The sequence below is a fragment of the Montipora capricornis genome, chromosome 10 (assembly GCF_036669925.1).
Source record: "Montipora capricornis isolate CH-2021 chromosome 10, ASM3666992v2, whole genome shotgun sequence".
Classification (NCBI taxonomy): Eukaryota; Metazoa; Cnidaria; class Anthozoa; order Scleractinia; family Acroporidae; genus Montipora; species Montipora capricornis.
The window spans coordinates 37,022,262-37,037,261 of record NC_090892.1 but is presented as its reverse complement, the minus strand read 5'-3'; the positions used below and the strand labels follow the sequence as shown (position 1 = coordinate 37,037,261).

General features: G+C 41.5%; 2 protein-coding genes across 4 annotated transcripts in view; one reads left to right on the top strand and one right to left on the bottom strand.

Moving 5' to 3' along the window:
* Positions 1 to 8,382, top strand: part of LOC138018727 (uncharacterized) — an 18,097-nt gene extending 9,715 nt beyond the window's left edge. The window contains exons 6-8 of the mRNA XM_068865411.1: positions 2,167 to 2,234; positions 3,717 to 3,811; positions 6,695 to 8,382. Of these exons, the coding sequence (XP_068721512.1) occupies positions 2,167 to 2,234; positions 3,717 to 3,811; positions 6,695 to 6,815 (284 nt within the window). The 3' untranslated portion in view covers positions 6,816 to 8,382. The remainder of the gene's footprint in view (positions 1 to 2,166; positions 2,235 to 3,716; positions 3,812 to 6,694) is intronic.
* Positions 8,260 to 15,000, bottom strand: part of LOC138018725 (uncharacterized) — a 16,019-nt gene continuing 9,278 nt past the window's right edge. For 2 of the 3 annotated variants that reach the window (XM_068865407.1, XM_068865406.1), the window contains exons 6-7: positions 10,832 to 10,998; positions 8,260 to 10,556 (exon numbers count right to left, since the gene is read on the bottom strand). In XM_068865407.1, the coding sequence (XP_068721508.1) occupies positions 9,302 to 10,556; positions 10,832 to 10,998 (1,422 nt within the window). In that variant the 3' untranslated portion in view covers positions 8,260 to 9,301. Of the gene's footprint in view, positions 10,557 to 10,831; positions 10,999 to 12,418; positions 12,540 to 15,000 lie in introns of those variants that run through there. The other variant, XM_068865408.1, reaches the window with a different exon arrangement.

Here is a 15,000-nt window from a genome sequence, read left to right as displayed (position 1 = left end):
CAGGTATATGAAAGACCTAACCAATTTTCTGCTTATCTCCGTTCTTGAGATAAAAAAGGAATTGTGACACCCGCAAATGGCCCGTAAAGTTTCGGGACTTTCGAGAAACGGGTCCCAGGTATATGAAAGACCTAACCAATTTTCTGCTTGGAAGTCAAATTCATGAAGGACTTCATCGATTCTTCATTTTGAGATCCTATTTAAGAGCTTAAGCGTGGGTTCACGGTTTCGATACCCTGCGATCATACTCTCGTTGCTGGGCAAGAAGAAAGAGGGAAGACTGGATGATGTATACTACGGAAATCACCGAACCGTGGAACGGGCCCGATTTTTTGTATTTCAACCATTCCCAATTTCTTTGGTTAATTTCACAAATTCGTTAGACGCGCCACACAGATTAGTGAAGTAAGGCAGGACGTGTTTATTAACCAGGAAAAGCCACAGATAGTGATTTGAGGCAAAAAATAATCCAAGACATCGTGTCACATCTTTTTTTTTTTACTTCTTTTTTTTTTTTGCCTGATTACTTTTTTGTATTTGGTTTGTTTTTAAAGGCTTTTTTCGATATTCTTTTATTCCTGTATTGTGAGGAATAGCGATGGAATCCCCAAACGGTGCAGTTAGGCTAAGCGAGTTGTAACTCCCAAAGCGCACAAGCGCTTTAGGCAAGAATGCCACCAATGTTAACGCCACTGTTGAGGTCCTATTCTCATGCAAGGTAAAAGAAAAGGCGACAAGTGGGCCGCAAACAGAATAACTGTACAATGGACATCAATACTTGTTGAATTAAAAAAATCCTAAATTAGTTTGGTAATTGGGGAGAGCACTCGCCTCCCACCAATGTGGCCCGGGTTCGATTCCAGGCTCGACATCATATGCGGGTTGAGTTTGTTGGTTCTCTTCTCTGCTCCGAGAGGTTTTTTTCCCGGTACTCCGGTTTTCCCCTCTCCACAAAAAGCTAATACTTGATTTGATTTCAGTTAATTTCGTTATTGCCCCCAGTTAGCGCTCTTGTGCTAAATCCATTGACACTAAATTTGTTATTAATTCATGCACGCGCTGCAGGCCTACAATTTTAAGCTCACTCACTCACTCAGACAGCCCCGATGACAATATCACAAAAATCGGACCCGTCGGTTCAGTGATTTTCGTATTACTAGTATGCAGTAGTTCGTTCGGGTGTTTGGTGTTCTTGGAAAGGCGCTCATACCTTCAACAGCCAGCCAAAACCGCAGTTTGGACTGATTAGCACCCCACGTTTCCTGTACTTTTTGAAGGTTCGTGCTCTTTTATGCTCTTAGCCTAGGAGCATTAGAAAGTCCATTCCCGTTCCCAGATCCCATCTTTTCTCTTAATCGGCGGGGCCCTTGCACGAGAATGGAGAAATAGGATTCTAGGACTTCCAGACTTTATATATGAATCGTCAATAGTACTGAACATAGCGGCGCTCAGAAGCATTACATTCGAAGGCTGGGAATCTCTATGTGAAGCATTAAGTGGCCTCAGCTTAGAGAAGGTGTGCTTTCGTGTCGAAAAGAAAGAAGCAATAAGTAATATTGCCGCGACTGCGCGTATTTTTGGCTGTGGCCAGAGTTCATGTTGTTGGTGCTGACCAAAAGGATAGTGGGCTTTGGTGAGAAGAATGGTTGTCGCGTGAAAGACTTCGACTTCTTAGTGACGAAGGGCTTATTCTCAAAGCGCCACCAACGGACGGATGGTAGTCAAACTTTTAACAGCCCTTTTGGTAAAACCAAGCTTTTTCTTTCCTGGTCCTTGCAATTCTTGGATCCCTCATGAGTAACACGAGCGTAACCCCTCTTGCGATTGCGCTTCGTATAATTACAAACTGGAACTTTTTTGTCAGACTCTGCATCAGCAATGACACATCACGCCAAGGGAAGTACAACGTTTCCTGCAACTTGAATGCCAGTGCGAGACAACGTCCGCGAAACATTCAACAGTGACACACCTTGGAACGGCCAAAATCGTTGTATACGAGTTGCAGTAACGACAAAGTGCATTTTTTTCAACAAATTAACCATGCTGTTGGTATAATTACATTACGCGATGAATTGTGCTATTTACAGGAAACGTTGCGAGACTCATAGTTGTAAGAAATATTGTACATTGTAAAAGCACCATCATGTATTTTTCGTTGATCTTCAGATGCGATCGGTGCAAACACATGTTCACTCTTGAACTGCAAAGATTACTGGAAGCCTCCAAATGAAATGGTAAGAACGTGCTATTCCCCTTGTTGCTCTTTCGAGTTTACCGCTTTCCACTTTTTCCTCTTAAAAGCCCCGTTTACACGAGCAAGTTTTTTTTTTGGCCAGGAATAATTGCTCGTTTAAATGGGTTAAAATTGGCTTTTTCCTTGACGAGGAAAAGCTACAAGAAGTTGCAAAATTGAGACACTTCACCTTCTTGGGGGCGTTATTAATTTACCTGTGATCGCACACACTGGGCCCCTTCTATTGCTATTATATATAAATGATCTGCCTAATTGTCTCCAGCATTCCTAACCAAGGATGTTCGCCGACGATACTATTATTACTTTTGCTGGTAGCGATGTTGATGAAATAAATAGTTGTATTAATCTTGATCTGGAGAGACTTCGAGTGTGGCTTGCAGCCAACAAACTGTAACTTTAAATAAGACAAAGACTGAATTCCGACTGATTGTTACCAAGCAAAGGTTGGATTGCATCCCGTTTTTGGAGTGTTAGAGGTGTATTATGGGATTTGAGAAAGTAGAGAATGCTGAAAACTTGAACAGGGGAGAGGGAGTGGGGAAGTTGGAAAGGTTGGAATTCTAGGTCCGGCGGGTATTGAAAGCTAGAAAAGGTGTTTTTCAACGGGAGTGCCTCACCAATTTTGCAGCCTGTTGTAGCATGCTAGCGTTTTCCTTGTCAAGGAAAAAAGTGTCAAGGATGAAATTTGGCAAGGAATATTAATTTTAATGAGATTAGTTCCCTGAGTCAAGCTCATGCTCATTGCTGTCAAAATATACAAAATGGCGGCTAAAACGAAAGCAACCTTCGACGAGCTAGGGACTGCAACGTGTATTCGCTGAATAACAAGTGTTGCGAGTACAGGCTAAACTTGTCAAGGAAACGTGTTCATCGTCTGTACTATCCAGAAAAACTGGTTGATTATTTACACGAGCAATGATAATTGTAGAGGAAGACTTGTCAAGGAAAACTTGCTCGTGTAAACGGGGCTTTAGCGTCACGCCACAGTGTTCTGTTTCAGCTGACCTAGTCACTAGTCAAGAAAGAAAGCGACATTCCCTTGTTTCTAATGCGACCCCTGGCCTTCTTACCGTTAAGTAATCTTTCCTTTTTTTAAATTTTACCTTCAAATTAAAATTCCCCAAGAGTCAAAACTGGATACTTTCTGTATAGGTGAAACAATGACCTGCAACCCGCGACCTGCGACCTGCAAATTAGACCCGCCGCCGACTGACTAATGAAGATTCTATTTCGTTCTTTGCTTTGCAAGATACTCGATTTTATTCACATCGGAAATCATAGAGCTGTTGTCTTCTGAGTTTCGAAAGTGGTTTCATTGCGTTGTTGGTTCCTGTCAACGTCCACTTCTTTTGTGATTGACCTAAAACATTTTTTTCCTTTTTATTTGTTTGTTTTACTTCACTCAGGCGAAAAGTTATGCCAGATTTTCCAATCAGTTTTTATGCAATTTGTTTTTTTCCAGATTCCAGCGTGGAAAATCGTCCTTTATTCTGTGGTGACACCATTTTTCTTAATGGGACTCATCGTGTATTACTATGCCATAAGTGATTACTACTTGTAAGTGCAGTCATATAGTAAAGAAGCAACACTTTTTATTTTTATTTTTATTTTTATTTTTATTAACAGCATTCGTTGAGATGCAGATTGGTGCCATCTTTCAACTTTTTTAGTTGGCCTAATGACAACTCACAAAAAATGTAATTTGTGATAGTTGTAAATTAGTATAAATTGCTATTTTGCCGGCATGTATCAGCGGCCTGGTGAGCCAGCTTAGGTTCGCAGTGGCTTGTGGGATTTAGGTTTGTACTTTGCGGGCGTTAGTAGGCTAAGGGTGCCTTTTTTTGGAAAAATCCAAAAACGGATTTGCGATCTAAGATCAACGGATATTTTAGCGTAAAAAAAACGCAACATCCGAAAAAGGATTATTTCCATGACAACGCAAAGAAACAAACCCAGAGTTGCGTGCAATTTGAAAAACAAAAAAGATAGCTGCTAACTGGTTTGTTTTGGAGAAATTCTTCAAGGAAAACTCAACCAGAAAAAAAATACCTTAGCGATCGATAAAAAGAAATGACGAAAATTACGCGTGCTAAGGTACAAATCGATTACCGGGGGTATTTTTCCAGTTTACTTTTTTAGCTGTAGGAAAGGTGCTAACAACATTATTGCTGTCACAAACTTTTAGTGTAACTTCTGGTGTGAAATTTGCAGGAAACCTAACTATTTTCGACCTATTCGTGTCTTCGATCGTACGGTAAATATGGCGCGAGAAAAACATTTGGGTGAAACTGTCATGTACCGTATAGCTCTTGTGGATCATTTTTGCATGGAAAACCGCTTGTCAAAAATCATTTTTTTAAATCCTTTCCCAAAAAAACGCAGAAGTGGTGAATCTCAAAAATCCGGATTTAGATTTGATCCGAAATATCCTCCTCGAGTGTGGCCGGATACTTTGGATTCATGATCCGGTTTTTGGATTCAAGAATCCGTTTTCGGATTTTCCCAAAAAAACGCACCCCAATTCATTTTAAGGTAAGGCTTCGCCGCATGCACAAGTCCTGTCTCGTTTAATGTTCTATCGCGCTGCAGCAGTTGTTTCATGCCTTCGTTAGGCTGTATATTATAGCGAACAAATTTCTAGTCTCTAAAGAGACTGTGGTGCTGCGTCGGTGGGAGAGTGAAACAGGAAAACTTTGTTTTATCAAACGTGTTGATAAAGATTGAATTACCACCGTGAACGATTTGGAAAGCTGACAGAGCGAATAGATGAATTTTGGGTGTTGCTGTTTGTTATGCGGGTGTGGAAGAGCTTTGCCATTGGTGTAAATATGGTAACATGAATTTGTAAAATAAATTAATGATATTAGAGGCGTTCATTGATACCGTGAGGATAGAGTTTACCTAGTTGAAAGATGAAATTTTGTTCCAGATTCTTATGGCTCTCTGTGTTCCCGTGGTGTAAGGATAGGCTGCAAATTGTCATTTTGTGGTGGGAGTGATTAGGAAGATTAAAATGGCACGCATCTGGTTTTGAAATATCTGTCGTCTTTTTTTTCTACATCTCTTAGGTGTTTGCGAAAGCGGTCCGCCAATAGACCAATTCGGCTAACTCAGTGTTGTACCCAATTAAAATCTTTTGGGAATAGAACGTTTTGTTCCAAGTATTACCATATCATTTAAAATAATGTGAATGCTACATTATCATGCAAATGCAGTACACAAAGCATGTTAACCCCTAGAGATTTGAATTGGGTACAACAAGGAGTTAGCCGAATTGGTCTATCTCATCCTTGTTTCGCCTATGTAGGTCTTCTTACATAGTGTGCAGGTTATGCAATAGATGACATTTGCGGAGATGCATGTAAAATGCATGGTCAGTGATTTTAACGGATCGATTCGGTCCTGAGATCTTAACCATGTTAGCAATATAAGAACAAGTTTTTCATCCACATCCGCATAAATAAAAGGACAAGTTTTGCATCCACACCCGCATAAAAACCAGCAACACCCACAATTCCTCTTTTCGCTCTGACGAAGGGCTAACGATTGAAACGTCATCTTTTCAAATCGTTCACGGTGGTAATTCGACCTTTATCGACACGTTTGATAAAACTAAATTTTCCTGTATTTGATAGCGCGCGTTTAAGTCGTAAATAGTGTTTTTCATGAGAACACAGAATAGCCTAGAACCCGAAGGGTCGCACCACTGCCTTGGTTAAGGGTACACGTACCTCGGTTTTTTCTACCTGCTGGATTATACAGATTTTCGTGTCCGGCTCTGGTGCTTTGCTCTTCTTGATGTATAAATGCTTTTGTACCTATTCCAATGCTAAATAAATGGCACTGTGGCTTGGCTGGCCAACGCCATATCATATAGCTCGAGTTTTCGGTTGAGCAGTGGAGGCAAAATGACCTTGCTCTACAGGATCGTAATAATTGCTATCCTCATCCCGGGTAGAGCGATTTTCAATTGAGAGTCGTAAAACCAAAACCAAAGTAATTACTTAGGCCAATCAAAAAGGAAGGAGACAATCCGGTAAACCAATCAAAACTCGAAGTAATTACACGTAGCCGACACAAAGCGCGGGAAAATGTGCACGTGCGAACCACGATTGGTTTTGGTTTCACTTCTGATTGGCTGAAAAAGTGGCTCGAGAACTTTGAACCAATCACTGAGCGAAGTAGATGCAAAACCAAAGTAATTCGCTAATTACTTGCGACACTCAATTGAAAACCGCTCTATTCTACAGGTAAAACGGAGAGTAATTGCAGAATACCCGGCCATTCGAAGAAACGCATCTTCTAACCGGCTTAGCTAAGTGGCTATTTGACCGCGTTACTGGGCGAGTTCACAGTTAACGTTCAAACGCGTAAACTGTAGCAAGGTAGAAGGCTTTAACAGAATGAATGAATAATTCAACAATATTCATTTTATTTCAGTGGTGACTTCCCTGTGGAAAGTGAAGCTTCAGATGACGAAGAACGTAGGTTTTCATCGTGGAGGAACTCCGGACAAAATGATCTTAGAAGGAGATACACAGGCCGCCCACTGATGTATTAGTTCGGAAGAGAGGATGGATGATCTTCTTTATTCATGACCTGTGACCGATGGTCGTTTTTTTCTTCCGAAATATATCGCAGGAAATTACAAGCAAGGCAGCGGTGCAATGACAACTTCAGGTGCGAAGGGACGTTTTTATCCCGTTCTGCACTAAAGAGGCCTGAACTAGATACTACAATCGGAAAACAGTGGAAAGTGGGTTAGAGAAAAAGACTCTAAAAAGCCAACAAACCCACAATCCTCGTTATAATTGTTGAGCCAGTTCAGGGGAAATGTTGAACGGAGACATGTGCAGCTGGAAGATAAACAAGTAGGGGATCGGGGGCTTAGAAACGTGCCTTGTAGCGTATCACATGCAGGTAGAATCGCGTCCTATGTTAAATCTTGTTTTTCCTTAGTTGAAACTGGTTTAGCCCAAGTTAAAACATAAACTCTCAATTTAAAATGGGTTCAAACTAGGAACTCCTTACCTACAAACTATCTTTGGAATAATTCGGGCAACGAGCCTCGCTACTGAATATTCCGAAAAAAAATGTTAATCGGTAAGCACGGTAGAGAATTTAAGGAAACAAAAAGGAAATAAGGTTAAGCATGCTACAGGATGATGACAAAAATAACTGTCAATAGAGCATCGCCTTAAAAAATGATTGTTATATAGCTGAATTTTTACCCCAGCAGCGCGCTCTCTCATTGGTTACTTTGAGGTCACTTGACATCTAACACTAAAACTGTTTCCCGCCAAAAGTCTCTGAGCGGGCAACAGTGCAAAATCTATGACGTCAGAGGGTAACAGTGCACTTTACCCACGAATGTTGACCGACGTTGCTGTTGCTGTTGCCGCTGCACGTTTTTCTTTTTGTGCTATATAACAAATCACTTAATGACTGGTCCCCCGGGAAACAGTACATTTTGTTTCCCTCGAATCTCAATGTTTCTCTCGGCTGCGCCTCGGGGGAACATTGAGATTCTCGGGAAACAAAATGAACTGTTTCCCTCGGGACCAGTAATTAAGTGTTTATTGTTGAGTTACCTGTTTTGTGTTAGGCCATCCCCTTTTTTTTTTCGTTTACCGTTGGATGCGTTTCCTGATGTTGGGTCGGTCGGTTGGAGTGAAAAAAAAAAAGTCATAAGCATTCTCGGAATCGGAGGCCTGGTACCCCAGCATCATAGCTGTGGAGCCAGGAAAACAACAAGACGTGAACCCAAAATCAATATGGTGGAAAAGTTGGTGAATGTTGTTGCAAAATTAAGACATCGTCGTGGGAAAAAGGATCAACCACCGAAACTCCTATGTGACATAAAATGGCTTAAAAACGACGTTACCAATTTTTTTTTTTTTTTTTTGGGAAAATGCCAAACATTTGGGTCGGTCGGACGACGCTAAACGGAGAAAAAAAGAGGGGATGGCCTTAGAATGGAATCAGGCACTGAAGATATCACATCATTTGACAGTTCAAATTTTCATTAGCAAAATCTTACTTCACCCTTCAATGACAATAGTTTAATCTTTGCCGTAACTATAAATACACTTTCAGCAAGTTTCTCATAAAATAAATCTTCAAACGTTTCTCTCGTGGAATTTTCGTTTTGAGAACGAAGCAAAAATTAATGTCTTGGGTCCCTCAAAGCCAACAACCTTGTGTTCCTATCCCGGGAAAGCTCTCCATTCCGCCAGCGGGTTATCTCTAGTCTCCCCAGACGACATAAAAAAATTTTTCAAGGTCCCAGAAAACGCCGGACTGGGGAGCGATGAACGCCATCTGAGAACGACATCGCTCGTCAGCAGAGAGAAATCGGACCTTGGAAAACCCACTTCGGTTCCATCAGACCCTGGGAAAAAAATCTCTAGCTACCAAGGATATTTCTCGTCAATTTACACCAGTTTAGATGAGAATAAAATGGTCCTTTAGACGATGCTGTATCTTGCGTTCTGTCCCAAACCAATAAAGTCGCCGACGATCTTGTAGTAGGTATAAGGAATTAGCGAGGCTAGTATCGAGATCGTACAGCTCCTAATGCATGCGTTTCCCGCTTGAAGGACCACTTTAAATTCCGAGTTATAATGGGACTGCTCGCCCGCAAGCATGTCGTAACACATCAGTGCATATCAGCTCAGTTTTACCGCACCGGAAAACAACGCTCTATCACAAAAGGAACTCAAATTGCGGAAGCTGTTTTTAAGTTTACCATCCCAAAACTGAAGTCACTCTGAGAGAGGCATTCGAAGTTCAACTTTTCTCGTCATGTTAGTTATGTCCCAAAAAAGCGAATGTCATTTAACGAAAGTTCCGCATTGAAACAAGCCAAAGAACTGTAGCCTTTCCGGAACTGATGCGCTCATGACTGACTCAGAATTTTGCAGCGGACTTCAATTACGACAGCCCCGCAATTCCTTATTAGCATGCAAACGTTTTTACTGTCCTTTCAAGAGTTAAACTTTGGTATCTTGCTGTAACGATAAACAACTTATCTTCGTTTCTAGGCTGTTATCTCCGTTTAGGTCGTCTCTTAGCGGATTTACAGCGGCCAGTAGTGGTACGGCCCAGGTCCAATGGGTTGACCCCTCTGACAGCTATGCTCTCATCTGAGGTTAACCGCGTAAGAGAAATTTTGCGCTGCGAGAAGTAACTTTTTCCCGATTTGATGCCTTTATTTGCGGCATTTTCAGTGGCAGAAGTGTCAATTTTTTTCTTCGATGCTTTAACGTCACTTTTACACGGAGGGTCAAAAGTTCTAGCTAATTCGACAATGTCGTAACACTCCGATGCTTTCAGTGCATACTGATTTCGAAGAGACTGGATAGACCTGGCCATACTCCGTGGGATCGTGTACGACACTCTTTGAGTTACCGTTGGTCTGTGGCTGCACGCTTCGCATTTCGGCCCCGACGTTTTTTTGGTTTCTCCAAGCGCTTGAATGTTCACGGCGTGCGGTGTATTGGTGCGCTTCGTAGAATTGACTTCACCTCTTGAAGACTTCGAGCTCGGGTTGCGAGATCGGACCTTATTTAGGAATCTCGCTTCAGGATAAAGCGAACCTGGGATGAATGAAATTCCCATCTGATATCCGCTATTACGAAATGTCACCACGCTATCAGAACCATCATCAGAAACAGGACTAACGTGGTTTGATGAGCTTGTTTTCCCAGCCGACGAATAGCGTTTTAGTCTATTGACAACTGATTTTGCTCGGTAAAGCTGAGGCGCATTCACTTTCGCGGATTGCGTCCTAGAATTAGACGCCCCAGTTGAGACTTGTCGGGGAAGTTTTTGTGAATATCCTCTAACAGACCCAACACACGCCACTCCCTCCTTGACTTTCTCATCTTTGTACATCTCCCAAAGCACTTTCTCTTCTTTCAAATATTCCAACTCTTTCAACCTGTACATAAAAGGGTCAATTTTCTTCGAACCTCTAAAGCAAGCACCCTCAACAGTTTCGTCGACCCACGTCTGCGGATAAGGGTCATGAAACCTGAAGTCATGATCCTCAGGAGAGAGCTCATCGGGGACAAAAAGCTTAATGAACTGCGGATCGCTGCTTTGCCATTCCTGTTTTTCTTGCAAGTCAATCTCAGCCAAGTCACTTTCCAATTTCTTTGGATCGATGGTTTTACCCGTGGCACGTTTAGTGCTACTGCTGCTGCGAGAAGAGGGTCGAGTAGACGGAGAAGGAGAGGAAACACGAGAAGGAGGAACGGACGAGGAAGGGTGCTGGAAAGGTACAGGGCTGCTGACTCTCCTGTAGAAGGAAAAGATCAAGTCAAGGTCTCTGAAAAGCTACAATAGCTTGCGAGCGCAGAGGCTACTGAAAAGCGTGTCGTCTTAACTGTGCCTGAATGGCTTTCTGTCTTAACCAATGAAGTATGAATTAGATTTTGACGTTGGTGTTGAACAGAATAAGGTGTCATACTTCTCACAATTAGACTATCTTAGCCAAAGGTACGAGGTGGTCACAAAAAAGAGTCGTGTACAGAAGTGTCCTTATGTCATTTGCCTAGGAGTGTGGTTACTGACCTTTCTTGTCTACTGCAAGGTCTTCCTAGGTAACTTGAGCAACTCGGTCCTAAGTCATTACACGGTTCATGAGCCGCTTCAGTAGCTGGTATCTCTCTTTTGCTCATCGCTACAGCCAACTGGCTGCGACGCAGGGCTGGACTGGCTATTCCATTGTCCATGTGATGCTGTAGAGGGAAGAGTACCCAAAACAGAAAAATATGAGTTTCCAGCCTTGACGCGAAATCTCCTATTGAAATTAAATGCGATAAAAATAGATTATCCAGACTTGTATGGGGACAAACAAAAGGTATGGATGAGGGAACCTCATTTGCCAATACAAAGGACTCCAGCAGGTAAGGGCAAAAAAACTGAGAAAACAGAAAAGTGAAAGACGCATTACGTTTCTCCGCATACAATTAACACGCTCTTATGAGCAGATGCCGGAAAGTAAAATGTCACTTCCAAGTTGCTGTGATAGGAAAAATGCGGAGAATTTATCGTCTTCGAAAATCACCGGCTCTTAAAAAAGAGGCTTGAAGGTGTCCGGGTAACATAAAGCCTTTTACCGGACCGGTTCAATCGTTTTCTGGTAACATTCAACTGACACAACGTCAAATCCAGCAAGGAAAGGAATCGAATGGAAGCATTAAAAATGAAGCATTAAAAATGTAACCCTAATGAAACAAACGAGCGTCTCAGTAGATCTCGTCTACCTGGTTAGTTGAATCAACAAAAATCAAATATTGTCCATTGCGAAATTTGTCAAGTATTTTATGAAAAATTAAAACTAGAAAATAGCACTCACTGAACTGATTTCGAGCCCAAGAGGTTTGCAAGTCTAGTTGATGGAGTTGATCCAAAGTGTAATGTTTAAAATACAAGTTGTAGATTGAGAGAAAACTGTCATAACATAAACTGAAGATTCATTAAAAACAAACTTTTCCTTTGCAAATTGCATTTGTGGATTCCCGTATTCTATTATGCTTTCCATTAGAAGATTGTTTAACTTCAATAAACAGGCAACTGTACATGCATCTTGCAATGTACTGTACTGTACATCAACACCGACCTGAATTTCACAACTTTTGGGCCTGAAAAGTCGCTAAAGGTAAATCTAAAATCGAGTTTCAAAACGAACCCGTGGCAGCAAATAAGATCCGCCTGATCTTGAAGAGGCGCTGTTGAAACTCTATGCAGTCAAACTCGGCTATAGAACGACCATTTTAGGGAGTTCCCAAACAATAGCTAGCTGTCCATTCTCCCATTTTTCACCTGCTTAAATCTAATTTCATTTGGCAAACAATGATTATAGCATTCTATACGGATGATGCGTGGTTTCTAGGCAACAGAGAAGTTAGCTACACATCAAAGGCTTAAGTTGTCAGCCATTGCGCAAAGAATTTCACGCACAAAATAACAGAAATACGAGAACATTACTTTCGTTTGGTCCTCGAGCCAGACTGAATCGTAACCTGGCAGTGCATTTTTCTCGGACTTGCATGCGTTTTTGTTCAAGTACAACCGCAAAAGTATTTTTTGCTCAGCCTGTTCTGTTCAACCTGAAATTTCAAACTTTTTAATTAATCATTACCGAAAGTCGCTTACAGAAAAAAATCCACACGTGACACTCCTTTTTTTTTTAAAGGAGCTATAGTACTTTCGTCTTTAAAGCGTCGACTTTCGATCCACTCGTCGGGGCTTAAAGGCTTGGCTGTACCGTCGCGTTCCTCCAAGACAAGAACCCACGATCCACACAGTGTGCTTCCCCAGTTTTCTAAACGCTTACAATCCATTACATCTCTTAAATAAAGAGATGATTTTATCAATGGTGACTTGGGGATACCCCGAAAGAAATCAAAGTGTTCTTAACCGAACGGTAAAACCTACCAACCCTCCATTACCAGTGAAGGAGTTTGCCTTTTGGTCAAGGGTCGAGGGTCGAGGGTCGAGGGTAACTAGTCGAGGGTCGAGGGTAAATGGTTGAGGGTCGAAAATTTATTCAAAATTATTTTCAAATTATTTCTTAACTTCGTCAACTCAAAAGTTCACAGGCTCGTGTTTACTCGAGTTTCCGGTGCCTGTTTTTGCTGCATTTGGGTCATGTTTTTGTTTGTCAAAAACTTTTACATTCACACGGACTCGACTAGTTACCCTCGACCCTCGACCAAAAGGCAAACTCTTGCCTAACTGGTGAATTCCGCAGTAAATTTCACTTGAAAAACCGACATTGCGCTCATCGCTTCGTGATTCATGCGATATGGGTTTTTCGCGTGAAATTTACCGTGGAATTCTCTACAGAAGAAAGCGAAGAAACTGGTTTAATTAAAGGGGCTAGGTCACGCTATTTTAGGTAATTTTGTTTAATTTTGTTAATCATGAGCTCGAAACGTCAAATTGGCAGAGCAAGAGTCTTTCATTTGCAAAATCACGGCCACATAACAACTGAGAATGATTTTCCAGCTGTGTAAATGATATCTTCATAAAGACTGATATAAATTTGAAAAATTTTAATACCTAAATTCAATTCATTTCAATCCGCTCCAGTTTTGTCCACCCATGTATGTCCCTTTTAGGCTTCCAAGGCTGTGCTCTAACGGCACCAGGTCGCCTGAGGCGACTAACATTTGGCTTCGGGCGAGTGGGAAAAATTACCTGGTCGCCAGGCCGGGCACTCTGGTATATTGTATTTCTAGCAGATAAAGCGGCTAAACAATTTAATATGCTGGTAGTTACAGTTCACGAAACGTCTCAGAAAATGTTTATTCTTCGTGCGAAACAGTCGGTTCAAAGGCCGTTCCACATAATTTCACATGTAACATAAACCGTGACTTTGCACGTGACGACCGGCGGCCGCACGAATTTGGATTCTTTCTCAAAAATAGCATTAAATTTGGAACGTGGAGTTTGGCATTTCTTGGTTATAGTTTTAAAAAAGAGTTGTTACTTCTGCTCTGACAGCGGTAAAGTGGGCCGGCAAAGCAGTGCAATTTACTTTTGTATGAACCCGGGAATCGCAGTTTATGCAAATTTAATATTTTTACGATTTTTTGCGGCTGCGCCTTGGCTAAAATACATTTAGGTTATGGTTGTTTTTCCCCTGTATATGAAATAACGAAATAAAAAAAGGGAAAGAGATCATGTTATTTGTTGTTGTTTTAGAAACAGAGCAATCCCGCGTTGTCTTTGGTGTAGTGACAAATCATTGCGTGCCCTGAACAAATAACGCTTCGACCGAATCGACAAAAAGCTCATTCCACTAAACATTTTACTGATAATATGAGGAAAAAATAGTTTAGTTCTGTCCTGTAGCGATGATTTTCGTCCAGCTTTCGTCCGCGGTGGTTTCATTGTTTTACGGCAGTTTTTACAAAAGCTCCACCGGAATCAAGCAGCATTTATTCACGTTTTGAAAATTTATTTTCAACCCAACTAACCAGTAAATAAGGTTTACCTGTGTTAGACCCAAACGTTTTTACATGAACCTGTCTCAATCGAGGTTTACTTTTTCACTTTTAAACCTTAAAAACATTGGTGACATTAGGGCCGTTTATACGAGAGAAAATATGCCGCGGCTTACATAAGACGCCAACACCCCTTATAAATGGTACAAAATGTACGTTCAAGGCTTTCTCAAGCCGCGGCTTATCCTAGCCGGGGAGTTTATACTCGTATAAATAGTTCCTTTCGCATATTATGTACGCCGCGGTCAGAGTAAGCCGCGGCTTATTTTCTCTCATATAAATGGCCCTATTGCCACGTTTCTCGTCTTTCTCAAGTATGGCGTGAAAAATTTGACGGGTTGCGGGTTTTTCTTGCACTAGCGAGTTCGACGATCGCCAGGGTGGTAGCAGCAATGTTTTGCTGAGAGAGACATGGATGAAGATCTTGCCGCGTTGTTGATTAATTAATTAATTAATTAATTCGGGTGACCAACTTGGAGGGCTGGGCATCCCAGCTGAAATGCTTCAGGCTCCCCGAAATTTTCCTTAGAGCACAGCCTTGCCTTCCCTGTGTTTTTTTAGAGTTCTTCTATAGTTTTGAACAGTTATTTTGATATTTTAGTTGATTCTATGACCATTCGATCAGTGCTGAAATTGCCTAAAATTGCGTGAACTAGCTCCTTTAAGCAGTACCCAGAAACACCAAAACGCGGGCAATTCCAAAACCCTTTATTTTCACTAACCGTA